The following is a 15504-nucleotide window of genomic DNA, read 5'->3' on the forward strand; positions in this document are numbered from 1 at the left end:
CCTCATATTTCACTTCATATTTGGGTGCACCACGATTGTATTAGTTTTCGCTCAATCCCATCATTCTCGTCTTTTAGTGCTTTAATTCTACAGACAAGTTTTCCCAACATCTGCAATGAATCATTTATGAATGTATTTTCCTTAAGAGAACTGTAACAATGGGGAGAATTTTCTCCCCCTCAGGCGGGGCGGTCAGGAGTGGGTGCGGAGCCGATCGCTGCATGCAGTCGGCTGCGCACTGCCATTTTACGTGGGCAGGCTAATTAAGGTCCGCACAGCATGACACGCGCCCAAGTGCTACCTGTGCGGGTCGGGGGGTGGGTTGGAGGAGGGAGAGTCAGGGCATGCACACTTTAACGCATGGGCGCGGAAAAGTGCAGAAATCTCCCTGAGGCAGTTCAGCTTTAAAGTTTAAAATAAAGAAAGTTAAAAATTATTTACACATGTCCCCTCATGTGACAGCATCACATGAGCTGGGACATGTTTATGAAATGTTTAAAAAATATTTATTAATTTAATAAACCTTTCATGAAACCTCATCCCGCCCGTGGATGAGGTTTCATGAAAAATGCGAAGGCCACCTGGGCTCTTCGCCTGCCTGCCAACCTTAAGGTTGGATGGGCAGCCCTGTCAAATTGGTTAATTAGTTCATTAATGGCCTTTACAGGCCTTTTGACAGTTCGGCGGGCGCGCAGCCGACTCAGGCGTGTGCCCGCCAAACGAAAGATGGCAATAACGCACTGTGACGTCGGGATGCACGCCCAACGTCACCCTACGTCATTTACGCATCGGCATGTGGGGCCTGCCCTCGCATACCAAACAGAAAATTTTGCCCAATGTGAAATAGCAAAGCTATTCCAATTTTCAGATACTGAACTGCTGGGCAGGGGAGACCAATGTTTGCTACAACCCAGCATACTACCCTGCTTCTTTGGCAACATTAATAAAGAAAACAATTCATTTTATTTGAAGAGCAAGTCAATGATTCAGTACTGAAATGACAATGCATATTTTATTAAAAATACATTGTATTGTAATTTTATTGAAGAGAAAATACAATTCCCCATGTTTCTGCTGTCAAAATTAAACCAACTGAATGAAATGATTTACCTGGCATGTAAGTGAAACGTTGGGACTGACTTCTTTTTCTCTTGCCATTACAAACATAAAATTGAACTTGAACTGCAGACGTAACATTTTTATTGTGGTATGGAGGGACTTCAACAACAAGATTAACCTGAAACAAGACAACTTCAAAAAATAAGTTCAGGCACAATTGACTTTCCAATGTTTAAAGTAAATAAATGTAAATTTTATTCATTATCATCAAGATGACTTTTAAATATTGAACAGCAAATGAAGGTCAGCTATAATAAAACTGAAACAAGGATTCTTGGTATCTTTCATGTTTCCCTTCACTCCTTGATGAAATGAAGAACAGGTTTAGGAGATGCTGGGAAGATCAAAACTGAACTTCTGGTTTTAAAATAATGAAACATCTGCCAAATACTCAAATGATTTAAAATTAAAAATATAAATGGCATCCAGAAAAATAGGTTTTCCATAAAATTCAAACAAAATTTTCCAACCAGAAAACAAAGGATTCTGATCAGAAGTAGGATAATGGCAGCATAATGGAATTTGGCTGAGTTTAACAGACATGGTAACATTATCATTGGCATAAGAACGCAATTTCTAATATCAATCCAGATTAACATTTTGAAGACTCTAGCCAATTTTTATTTTTGAACTAAAATACTAAGAATATGACTTATTTGCAAAACTAAGCTGAAGATTTAATGTGTGGGTTTGTAAAATTCTCCAATGCTACTTGAAGCACCAGAAATATTTTTCACGTAATTTAAAAAAATAATTTTTCAAGATGAATCTCTTCTTAGTCAAAATTAGTTGAGAAGAAAGTCAACTTTGAAATCAGGTTTCATTCCCTTAGCTCATAAGGTAGTAAACTGCATTAGAAAAAGTTAATCAAAAATACCAAAACTTCATGTTCCAACTTCCATTGCTGAAGTCCACATGGATAAGGAGGAAAATAGATCAAGACTGCTTTTCATCTTCACAGTTCATGCAGTTCAGCATCATTTGGACAAAGCTTTAAAAAATTTGCTTTAATCTTCTAACATTCATCCAAACTGTGATAAGCAACCACTAAAAAATATACAAGGCTGTCTAAATTTTACTATACTGAATAACATTAAAAAGGAAAATTAAATATCTTACCCCTTGAAATTTCTCCCTGATAATTTTTCCTTCTACCTCCCATTGAGGGCGTCCATCTGTAGAACACATTAGGGCAATCTGAGAATTTACCTACAAAAATGATATCGTATCTGTGCAACTGATAAGGAACTGAAAGACTCAGTAGCATGGGCACAAACAGCCCTCTGAATCTCCATCTTTGTGATCATTATTCTCATGGACTCTCACAGGAACATGATCTTGCAGTCAGCTAATATTCACTTTTCTTCAAGGTGACTGGCCAAAGTACAAGAAACTACTTGAATTTTTACATTGTACATAGACACACACTCACGCATGCTAGATATGCATATCTCTGTTCAGCATGTGTGCCCAAACACATGCTTGTGCACAGACATCCAGGCTTGCATTTATATAGTGTTTTACCACATTTCTCAGCAACAATTTAGTGCATAGTAATATCTCAGAAAAAATAATTCTGTGAATGAACACTGAATCTCTGGATAATGTTAGTTGCGTGATAACCACTGGCCATAGAACAGGGAGAATTTCTGCTCTTTAAGTAGTGCAATGGGATCGTTAACGTTCAACAGATTTTGGTTCAATGCCTCATTAGAAGGATGGCACCTCTTGACAATGGAATAATTCCTGAGTATTGCTCTGGCTATCAGCTTAAATCACATGCTCAAGTCCACGAGAAGGGTTTCAATCCAAAACCTTCCAAATTCATAGCCATGTATTATCAATTGAGATAGACTGACTCACACAATTACTGGTTAACTCAGCCCAGACCAGGGATCAAAATGAGACTCTCCTGGTTTATAAGAGTCAGTAGAAGAAACTCATAATGACATACATAACGTTTTATGTTTTTAAAAAAAAATACCGTTTATTATTTTTTACAATTACTTGTGTTGCTTTTAAAGTACGATCTTCATTCAGCATTTCAGTTAGTAACTTTTAACAACACATCAGATTCAACATTTATGGAAGCTGAAGAATCTGCAAAGTTACTTAAAAAAAAAGCACAGAGGGTGACACGGTTGGAAGCCTTGGAATTCAGCCAGTGCTTGCAGAAGAGACCAAGGAAATGAGAAAACCGTTGGTCTTTAGCTTATAGTTTCAAAATATTTTATGGCAAGCAAAGTTCCTTGATCATAAATCAGAAAGCACTTCATAATACTGAACAAAAATAAAAATACCTGGAAAAACTCAGCAGGTCTGACAGTATCTGTGGAGAGGAACACAGTTAACATTTTGAGTCCGTATGACTCAACAGAACTAAGGAAAAATAGAAAAGAGGTGAAATATAAGCTGGTTTAAGGGGGGGTGGGACAAGTAGAGCTGGATAGAGGGCCAGTGATAGGTGGAGATAGCCAAAAGATGTCATAGACAAAAGGAAAAAGAGGTGTTGAAGGTGGTGATATTATCTAAGGAATGTGCTAATAGGTGACATTAAGGGTAGAAAGCAGGATGAGCAAGGTACAGATAGCCCTAGTGGGGGTGGGGTGGGGGGAATGGATCAAAATAGGCTAAAATATAGAGATAAAACAATGGATGGAAATACATTAAAAAATAATGGAAATAGGTGGGAAAATAAAAATCTATATAAATTATTAGGAAAAGGGGGGGATCGGAAAGGGGGTGGGGATGGAGGAGAGAGTTCATGATCTAAAATTGTTGAACTCAATATTCAGTCTGGAAGGCTGTAAAGTGCCTAGTCGGAAGATGAGATGCTGTTCCTCCGGTTTGCGTTGAGCTTCACTGGAACATTGCAGCAGGCCAAGGACGGACATGTGGGCATGAGAGTAGGGTGGAGTGTTGAAATGGCAAGCGACAGGGAGGTCTGGGTCATGCTTGCGGACAGACCGAAGGTGTTCCACAAAGCGGTCACCCAGTCTGCGTTTGGTCTCTCCAATGTAGAGGAAACCACACTGGGAGCAGTGAATGCAGTAGACTAAATTGAGGGAAGTGCAAATGAAATGCTGCTTCACTTGAAATTCATAATACTGTCCAGGGGCATCCAGAGAATTTTTCTTCCGTAGGTGGTGTACATTGGAAGTTGAAAAATGCTCCCAATACTCAAGAAAGAATAATTTTGAAAAGAAGATTGAAGTTTTCACAATACTTCCTGGAGAGAGGTTCCCAAATATTTTTCTTATTGCACCTCACTAATCCTGGAATTGAAAGCTAGCCTCAGTAATGGTGACAATCCCTGTTCACTTACAAACTTTGTTTAGCTCATTTCGTAGTTCCCAAGTTGCCTTACCAGATTCTAATCATTTGTAAATTTGGCTAGTTGCATTGAGTTTTTGAATCAATGTCCTTCATGTAGATCAGAAGCTGTTGAGGTCCCAGTCCAAATCTCTGAGGCAGCCATCTTAGCATTATTCCCCTTGAATGTCCCTACTTTCTACACTGTTCCAACATGCTTCATCCAATTGCACATAATTTCATGTTTTCTACATGTACATTCTATTGCTAGGAACAATTATATTCACTACCAGTGACTACGATTATAAATTATTCTTACGATCTGCTTTTTTTAAAAACCACATTATACAACTAAATACTTTGCTGCAAAAATCATTGCAGAATCTTGAGTATGCCCTAATGCTCTTAAAACAGAAAGATTCTAAACATAGTCTCAACCGTTAACACGTTTGAATTTTCCTGCTAGGAAAAGGAAAACAGTATTCACATTCATGTTGATTTGACCTTTTTTACTCAATTATGACATTATAATGGAAAAATCAGTTTAAACTCGTCAGCATTTTCAGCACTACACTTCTACAATTTTGATATGTGGTTACTGACCCAGAATACAGGAGTCAAGTTCTAACATTGTGGAATTTTTTTTTTTGCTTAGGAAGAATGATAATTATTTGGGCTCGATAGTGGCCCAATGATGATTTATGATTAAATGCTGACCTTTAAAATATAAAATTATTCGCAAAACTGTTCTAAAAAAAATGAAATACTTGCCAAAATTGCCGACATTTAAAAAAAAATATTTAAAATGATTGGCATAACCAATTTAATTGCGTTAAATGGTCACCTACTTAAAATATTTGGCAAATTAACTATTTTACTAAACTAAATGCATTTATGGGGGTCTGTTAACTCAAGCTAGCTAGAGCATAGTGCTTAAACAACAGCAACAGCATGGGGTCAGTCCTCACGTCAACTGAGGTAGCCCTTGAGGCCTGCCTCCTCTCCTTACCCCATTGTGCTATTATACACAGGGGAGAATTTTCTCCCCGTCGGGCAGGCCAATCAGGAGTGGGCGTGGGGCCGATCTCCACCCGCGATTGGCTGCGCACTGCCATTTTGCGTGGGCGGGTCAATTAAGGTGCACCCGATAGCACTCAGCGCTATCTTTGCGAGTGGGAGAAGGAGGGAGAGTCGGGGCCCAGCAATCTTCCTGAGACACGGAGCCGCCTTAGTGAGATTAAGTTCAGTTTTAAAGGTTAAAATAAAGAAAGTTAAAAATCATTTACACATGTCCCCTCAAGTGAGCTGGAACATGTTTATGAAGTGTTTAAAAAATATTTATTAACTTAATAAACCCTTCATGAAACCACATTCTGCCCATGGATGAGGTTTCATGAAAAATGCGAAGGCCACTTGGGCTCTTCGCCTGCCCGTCAACCTTAAGGTTGAACGGGCAGCCCTGTCAACTTGGTTAAGTGGTTTATTAATGGCCTTAACAGGCCTTTTAAGGTTAAGTAGGCACGCAGCCGCCTCTGGTGCGCGCCCACTGAACAAAAGATTGAAATGATGCACGGTGACATCAGGATGCACGCCCGACGTCACCGCATGTCATTTTATGCGTCAGCATGCGAGGCCCGCCCCCACATACCGAACAGAAAATTCTGCCCATAGAAATGCGTGGAGGCCCATGATTAGCAATGCTCGGATAAAGAGGGCACTACATGAAGAGAGAGATATGCATTTATATAGCACCTTTAACGTAATAGACCATTCCAAAGAGCTTCACAGAAGCTTTATAAAACAAAAATTTGACACAAAGCTAAATAAGGAAATATTAGACCAGGTAACCAAAAGCTTGGTCAAAGAGGTGATTTTTAAGTTGTTTCTTAAAGGTAGAAAAAGAGAGATGGTGGGACTCGGGAAGGAATTTCAGAGCTTAGCACATTGCAGTTGAAGGCACAGCTACCAAAGGTGGAGCAATTAAAATCGGAGACGCTCAAGATGCCAGAATTAGAGTGCAGATGTCTCGGCTGTGGAGCTAGAGTAGATTACAGAGATAGGAAAACATAGGTCATGGAAGGAGTTGAAAACAAGGTTGAGCATTTTAAAAATCAAAGTATTGCTTAACCAGGAGTTAATGTCAATGAGCACAGGGGTGAGAGGTGAATGAGACTTAGTGTGCATAAGAACACAGCAGCAGAGTTTTAGATGGCCTCAAGTTTATGGAGGGTAGAATGCTGGAGATCGCTCAGGATGCCTTGGAATAGTCAAGTCTAGAGAGAACAAATGCATGGATGAAGGTTACAGCAGCAGATGAGCTGAGGCAGGGACACAGACAGGCAATGTTACAGAGGTGGAAACTGGTGGTCTTTGTGATGACATAGATATGTAGTTGGAAGTTCATCTCGGGGTCAAATATGACACCAAGTTTGCAAACAGTCTGGACCAGGGAAATGGGTATATAGCAAAACCAAAGACAATAACTCAGGAATTATTTTTAGTTATTACTGCATCACATACCACTTCAATTTAGAATATTTTCTGAGCGACAAAAAATTGAAGCCACGCCCTAACACCAAATTATTCTCAGTCTGCATGTTCTATTTTCCAATTAGGAAATTCATATTAATGTTATCTAAATTTTACACATTCTCAAATTCATTTCCTTATTAGATAAAGCAAATTGCATTTCTTGCTCTCAATTTTAGCCTCGTTGGAATGTCTTCCAAACAACTGAATGTTTTTAATTTAATTTCACAACTTGTCAAAGTGGGATTTGTCTTTAAAACCTCTGGTTTCTTCATTGACCAACATCTAAGCAGGTAGCCATTAACAAGACCTGACTGACTCCAGCCTCAATGTCCAAGGGCAGCATCTGGGTATCTAATTAACAGCTCTTCCCACCCCTATTTGCAAATATCAATCCCCACTAAGTGAAACTAAAAGATCAAACTCTTCCCAGACTTAGGCTGAGGATATTTTCAGTCAATGACTTAAACATTGTAGAATGTTGAAAAAAATAGATTTATGACTTCCCCTTGCCATTTAGTTGGTACTTCTAAGTTTTCAATCTAAAGTCACAGCTTTCAATCTGAAGTCACAGTATGCTCTAGTAATTGTGGTTTCACAGGAGCAAATTAAGAACTTTGACTACTTTAAATGATCTTTGCCTTGGACGCAGGCAGCCAAAAACTGTCCATAATTGCTGGAATCCCATCACCAGAGCTCATGTGAAATTTTTAACGAGCTCTAGATAGAGAATGATGTGGAGAAATTTCTTGCACCATTTTGATCATTATATAACCAAAATAATGGATGAGTTTAGTGATTATTTGTATAATTTGTTATTTTACTTCGAGTTGGATGCACTCACTGGATTGATGAAGGATATTGGTGTTGCAAAAGAGTTTGAAGAAATTATGAGAATTTTATATTGTACTTGTTAGTTCATGAATAGCAACTTCAAAAAAAAAGATTTGATTGTCTTTTTTCTCTCTGCTAGATACCCGTGCCTCAATGGCACTTCAAAGCATTTAATTGGTTACACTTAATCAGATTGGCACCACAACAGATTAGAGCTGATTGGAGCCAATTTTGAATTTCTTCAATCATTGAATTATTTTTAGTTACTACTGCATCACATACCATTTCAATTTAGAATATTTTCTGAGCGACAAAAAACTGAAGCCACCATCAAACACCAAATTATTCTCAGTCTGTATGTTCTATTTTCCAATTAGGAAATTTATGTTAATGTTATTTAAGTTTTACACATTTTCAAATTAATTTCCTTATTAGATAAAGCAAATTGTATTTCTCGCAATTTCTTGCATCATACAGATGAGTGATGTTTTAGAACTGTGACACTTTTGAAGTGTGCTGCAACGATTCCAAACATGATGCCTTTGAAAGGTGTGACATGAAGAATGTGCTTAGGAGTAACTCCCAAGGCATTTTAATGGTAAGTCAAATAATATGCTGTTTTACAATGGCAGGAATGCTTTATCATGTTTCACACATTTTAATAATCTGCTGCTGTTTAAAATAGTCCATCTGATTAAGTCTATCAGCTGCAAGTAAACACAATCCCAGAACAATCAGAGTTTAATAGCTTGTTTCTTGAAGGATATTTGCAGATTTGATACGTCTGTAAATTCCCACATCCAAGTCAAAACAAAAATTAAATAACTATTACTAATTTTTTTCCCCCTCATATTTTAGATTTTTGACAAATCCTGTTAAAACTTCTACACAGCTAGGTATAAACACTAAAGCACGCAACTTTTCCTCTTTTTTATTAACATATCCTCCACATATTGTAAGATCTCAATGCCAATGAGGAAAGCCAGGAATACAAGTGCATTTATAAGAGCACAGGAAATTGCTGCAGGAGTAGGCCCCACAATCCTGCTCCACCTTTCAATAAGACTGTGGTTAAACTTCTACATTAATTCCAATTTCTCACCTGATTCCTATATCGCTTGATTCCCATATCGCTTGATTCCCTTACTGCCCAAAAATCTGAATCAATCTCAATCTTAAATATACTCATCAACTGAGCATCCACAGCCTTGAGGTACATAGTTCCAAAGATTCACACCCCTCTGAGTGAAGAAATTTGTCATCTTAGTCCTATATGGCTGCACCCTTATCCTGAGACAATGAGCTCTAATTCTAGACTCTCCAGTCAGGAGAAACAACCTGTCAGTATCTACACTAGTCAAGCCTTCACAGAATCAATATGTTTCAATGAGATCACCTCTCATTCTTCCAAAGACCAGGGAATTTGGCCTTTTTTCTCTTCATTCCTCATGGGACAACCCTCTTATCCTGGGAATCAATCTAGTTTACCTTTGTTACAACCACACCAAGGTAAGTATATCCTTCCTTAGTTAAGGAGACCAAAATTGTACACAGCGCTCCAGGTGTAGTCTCACCAAATCTCTGTACAAATACAGGAAGGCTTCCTTACTCTTACACTCCAACTCCCGTGCTGTACCTGCATGTTAACTTTGTGTGATTCATGTACAAGGACCCTCAAATCCCTCTGTATACCAACAGTTACAAGTTTTGAAAAATATTCTGCTTTTTCATTCTTCCTACTGAAGTGGAGAATTTCACACTTCCCCCTATTATAGTCCATATGTCACCTTCTTGTCCAATAGTCTATATCCTTTGTAGTCTTTTTACACTCTCCTCATGGCTTACCTTCTCTCATAACTTCGTGCGGGTCGATTATCCTTTATCCAAAACCCTTGGATCCGATTGCGTTTTGGATTTCAGATAATCGCGGTTTTCAAATGCCACATATAGGCCTAGGCCTACTTACATTACAATGGCCTAGGCTAGTTATAGTCTAAAGTAATAAAATGGCTAGAAAAATAAGATGTACCACTGAATAATAAATACTGGGTGCGGTAGTGAGGGTCATGTCGGCTCGGGCCACAGACTTCCTGCGCTAAAGACTGATGAGGTTCAATGAAAGTGCGGTTTTTGGATGTGTTTGATTTTCCGATTTACGGATAAAGGATAAACTCGACATACATCATCATCAAACTTGGCTAAATTACATTCTTGTCTCCTCATCTAAGTAACTCATATAGATTGTAAATATTTGAGGCCCAAGCACTGATCCTCATGATAATAATTACATCCTGCCTTCCTGAAAATAACCCGTTTATTCCAAATCTAAATTTTCTGTCCATTAACCAATCTTCAACCCTCACAAATATATTATCAACCAACCCCATGAGCCCAAATCTTATGCAGCAACCTCTTGGATGGCACCTTATTGAATGTCTTCTCAAAATCCAAATATATTATATCTGTACCCACTGGTTCTCTCTCATCTACCCTGCTAATTATACCCTCAAAAAACTCTAGCATATTTGTCAAACATTATTTTCCTTTCATAAAACCGTACAAACTCTACCTAATCATATTGCGATTTGCCAAGTGCCCTGTTACCACATCCCTGATAACAGATTATAAGAACATAGAAAATAGGAGGAGTAGACCATTCATCCCGTCGAGCCTAATTTTTTTTTCCATTTTCCCCACTACTGCTGTCAAACTAGCTGGCCTTGTTTTCTCTCTTCTTCCTATCTTGAACACCAAGGTTACATTTGCTATCACTGAGACCATTCTAGAACTTAGGGAATTCTGGGATATCCTAACCAATCTCTGCACGATCTCTTTTAAAACCCAGTGATGTGGACCACTGGATCCAGGGGATTTATCAGCTTTTAGTCACGGTTTTTTTTTAGTGCTTTTCCTTTTCTAATTATTTTTAAATTTCTCACTCTCATTCTTGGTTCTTCACAATTTCTAGTATGGCCTTTGTGTCTTCTACTGCAAAGCCAGGAACAAAATATTTGTTTCATATCTGTTATTCCCACATTCCCCATTATAATTTGCCATATCTCTGCCTCCAAAGGACCCATGTTTACTTTCATTAATCTCTCCCTTTTTATATCCTTGTAAGAGACTTACAATCTGTTTCATTATTTATTGCTACTTTACTCTTATCTTCTATTTTCTCCCTCTTTATCAATTTCTTGGCCATCCTTTGCTGAATATTAAAACGCTCCCAATCCTCAGGCTTATGGCTCTCTTTGACAACATTGTAAACTTCTTCTTTTAATCTAATACCATCCTTAACTTCTCTAGTTAGCCACGAATGTACCACTTTTCCACAAGCATACATAAAAATAGGAGCAGGAGCAGACTATATGGCTCAGCAAGCTTACTCCACCATTCAATGTGATCTTGGCTGATCCTGAGCTTCAACTCTACTTTCCTGCTCATTCCCATATACCCCTTGATTCCATGAGACACCAAAAATCTGTCAATCCCAGCCTTAAGTGTATACAATGATGGAGCACCCACAACCCTCTGGGGCAGAGAATGCCAAAGATTCACAACCCTTTGAGTGAAGTAATTTTCCCTCAGGTTAGTCTTAAATGATCGGCCCGTTATCCTGAGACTGTGCCCCCTGTTTTAGATTCCTCTACCAGTGGAAACATTCTCTCAGCATCTACCTTATCAAGCCCCTTCAGAACCTTGTACGTTTCAATGTGATTGCCTCTCATTCTTCTAAGCTCTTGGGAAAATACACCCAATTTGCTCAGCCTTTCATCATAGGCCAACCCCTCATCCTGAGACCAATTTAGTGAACCTTTGCTGTACCACCTCCAACGTAAATATATTCTTTCTTAAATGTAGAGACCAAAACCCTGTACAACTCTAGCAAGATGACTTTATCCCTGTACTCCAATCCCCTTGCAATAAAGGCCACCATGCCATTTAACCTTCCTGAATGCTTGCTGTATCTGCATGTTAATTTTTGGCATTCTTTGTATGAGCACAAGTCTCATTGAACATCAACACTTACAAGTTTATCACTTTCTGAAACATATTCAGCTCTTCTATTTTTTCAGCCAAAGTGAATAACTTCACACTTCCCTAAATATTTGCATCTACCATCTTGTTGCCCACCTACTTAACCTGTCCATATCTCTTTGCAGCCTCTCTGTGTCCTCCCCGCAGCTTAACTTTCCACCTAGCTTGGTATCATCAGCCAACTTAAGATAAATTACTCTTTGTCTCTTCATCTAAGTCATTAATATAGATTGTAAATAGCTGAAACCCCAGCACTGACCCTTGTGGCCATCCACCATCTGTCAATTTGAAAAAGTCCTTATCTGTCTGCTCTCTGCTTCCTATCTGTTAACCAACCCTCTATCCATGATAACATATTACCTCCAACTCCATGCGCACTCATCTTGCCCATTAATCTTTTGTGTGGCACCTTATTGAAAGCCTTTTGAAAATCCAGGTATACTACACTTACTGATCCCCTTTATTGCTCTTGCTACTTACATCCTCAAAACATGCCAATAAATTTGTTAAACAAAATTTCTCTTTAGTAAAACCATGTTGACTTGTTCTAATCATGCTATGCTTTTATAAATGCATTGTTAACATTTCCTTAATAATAGGTTCCAGCACTTTCCCAATAACTGATATTAGATTAACTGGCCTTGACATTCAATGGCATTACCATTGCTGAATCCCCCACTATCAACATCCTGGGGGTTACATCATTGACCAGAAACTGAACTGACAAGCCATACAAATACTGTGGCTACAAGAGCAGGTCAGAGGCTAGGAATCCAGCTGCAAGTAACTCACCTCCTGACTCCCCAAAGCCTTTCCACTATCTACAAGGCAAAAGTCAGGAGTACGATGGAGTATTCCCCATGTGCCTGGATGAGTGCAGCTCTAACAACAGTCAAGAAACTTGACACCATCCAGGACAAAGCAGCCCACTTGATTGGCACCCCATCCACAAACATTCACTCCCTCCACTGCCACGGACGCACAGGGGCAGCACTGTAGGAACTCCAAAACAAAAACAGAATTACCTGGAAAAACTCAGCAGGTCTGGCAGCATCGGTGGAGAAGAAAAGAGCTGACGTTTCGGGTCCACATGACCCTTCAACAGAACTGAAGTATAGTTAGGAGAGAGGTGAAATATAAGCTGGTTTAAGGTGGGGGGCAGGGGGAGAGAGAAGTTGAGGGTGGGGTGGTTTTGGGGACAAGCACCGCGTGGACTGCAGCGGTTCAAGAAGGCAGCTCACTACCACCTTCTCAAGGGCAATTAGGGATGTGCAATAAATGCTGGCCTAGCCAGTGATGCCCACGTCCCATGAATGAATAAAAAACCCTTCCAATCTGATGGGATCATTCCCAAATCCAATGAATTCTTGAAAATCACAGCCAGTACATCCACTATCTTGGCAGCTTTTTAAAAAATCATTCATGGGATGTGGGCTTTGTTGGCTGGGCCAGCATTTCCTGCCCATCCCTAGGTGCCCTTGAGATGGTGGTGGTGGTGAGATGCCTTCTTGAACTGCTGCAGTCCATGTGGTGTAGGTACACCCTCAGTGCTGTTAGGAAGGGAGTTCCAGGATTTTGACCCAGTGACAATGAAGGAACGGCGATATATTTCCAAGTCAGGATGGTGTGTGACTTGGACTGGAACTTCCAGGTGGTGGTGTTCCTATCTATCTGCTGCCCTTGTCCTTCTAGATGGTAGTGGTTGTGCGTTGGGAAGGTGCTGTCGAAGGAGCCCATCTCCTTTAGAATCCTAGGATGTTGACCATCAGGTCCCAGGGAATTGTTAGATTTTGGTCCCTTCGGTTTCTCCAATACTTTTTCCCTGTGATATTAACTTCCTCTCTCTTTTTAGCTCGTGGTTTACTGTCTATTTCTGGAATGAAACTTGTGTGTATGCTACTGTGAAGACAGACAAGTTGTTCAGTGCCTCTGCCATTTCCTCATTCCCCATGATAATTTCTCCTGTCTCTGATTCTAACAGACCAACATTAATGTTAGCTACTTTTTTCCTTTTTACATGCTTTTAAAAGCTTTTACGATCTGTTTTTATATTACTGACTAGTTTACTTTCATATTGTATTTTTTCTCTTTATATCAACTTTTTTGGTTGCCCTTTGCTGGTTTCTAAAATACTCCCAATCCACAGCTATGTTTTAACAATATTGTAAGCCCTTCTTTTAATCACATACTCTTCCTAACTTCCTGAGTGAGCTACATATGGGTCTTTCTTGCTGAGTTTTTGATTTTCCATGGAATGTATCTTTGTTGGACATTGATTGTTTCTTTAAATGTTTCCCACTGTTCATTTACAGCTATACCTCCTAGTCCATTTGCCCAATTTATCTCAGCCAGTTCTCATCTCATACCTTTATAATTGGCTTTGTTTAAGTTTAAGATTCTTGTTTTTGATTAGAGTATGTCACTTCCAAAGTTAATCAATGGCATTATGATCAATATTTCCCAGTGGATCTTTTACTAGGATATTACTAATTAAACCTGTTTTATTACACAATCTAAAGCATACTGATCCAAGAAACTTTCATGGGGCAGGATTTTGACCTCGGCGTGCGGGCGCGTGCCCAACATGCTGGAGCATAAAATAGCATGCAATGACGTCAGGCGAGTGTCCCGACATCATTGCGCACTCGCGTAATATTTCGGTTGGTCAGCAACACGCCCGCCGACAATTAAGAGACCTATGAAGGCCATTAAAGTCTCAATTAGTGGATCTTTTGCTGCCTATCCAACCTTACAGTTGGCGGGTGGGTGAATCGGCCAGGTGGCCTTTGCATTTCTGAGGAAACCTCATCCAAGGGCAAGCTGAGATTTCTGAGATTAATTAAAAAAATGATTAAAATGTATGGACATAATTTTCAACATCCGTATGTTGAGGTGACTCATTCTGACGCGTGGACATTGTTTCCAGATTTTACATTATGTTTTTATTGATTTTAAATTCTTCAGCTCCCTGAGGCAGCTCTCTGCCTTCAGGGAGCTTTCCTTCCATGTTCCCATGCCCCTGTGCTGACTTCAGCGCTTGCCCTCTTCCAACCCCACCCTGCAGTTACTGAGCATTTTAGTGCGCCTTTCACGTTGGCTGCCGTTAATTGGCCAGCCAGTGTGAAATAGCGGTCGGGGGCCGATTGCAGGCAGCGGACCATTTCCCGGCTGCTCCTGGGCCCGCCAACTGCGCCCGCGTGCCAAGGTCAAAATCATACCCATAAAAAACATTTCACAAACTCATCCTCTAGACCACTTTTGATTGTACCAGTCTATATGAAGAGTGAAGTCCCTCACAATTGTTACATTCCCTTCGTTACAAGCTCCAATGATTTATTGTTTAATGCTCTGTCAAATAGTTTAACTACCTTTAGGGGGCCTGTAAATTACTCCCACCAGTGTTTTCTGACCAATGCTATTTCTAACTTCTACCCATACTGATTCTACTTCATGATCTTCCGAGGCCAGATCCCTTCTTTCTAAACTTCCAGTGGAGTTATTAATTCCTCAAGGGAATGTATGCTTGCTGAGAATTATGAATTATTTCTTTAATTATTTGCTACTTGAATCGAATTTCCCAATCTACCTCAGCTAACCCACCTCTCATGCATCCATAACTGACTTAAAAACATAGTTTTGGGCATAACTATATCATTCTCAAGCATAATTTGA

General features: G+C 39.5%; 1 protein-coding gene across 2 annotated transcripts in view; it reads right to left on the minus strand.

Moving 5' to 3' along the window:
• nfatc3a (nuclear factor of activated T cells 3a) overlaps positions 1-15504 on the minus strand; it is a 165484-nt gene that overhangs the window by 65378 nt on the left and 84602 nt on the right. For both annotated transcript variants that reach the window (XM_078544226.1, XM_078544227.1), the window contains 2 exons: positions 2239-2294; positions 1111-1237 (listed from right to left, as the gene is read on the minus strand). In XM_078544226.1, the coding sequence (XP_078400352.1) occupies positions 1111-1237; positions 2239-2294 (183 nt within the window). The remainder of the gene's footprint in view (positions 1-1110; positions 1238-2238; positions 2295-15504) is intronic.

This window comes from Cetorhinus maximus, chromosome 6, assembly GCF_964194155.1.
Source record: "Cetorhinus maximus chromosome 6, sCetMax3.hap1.1, whole genome shotgun sequence".
Taxonomy (NCBI): Eukaryota; Metazoa; Chordata; class Chondrichthyes; order Lamniformes; family Cetorhinidae; genus Cetorhinus; species Cetorhinus maximus.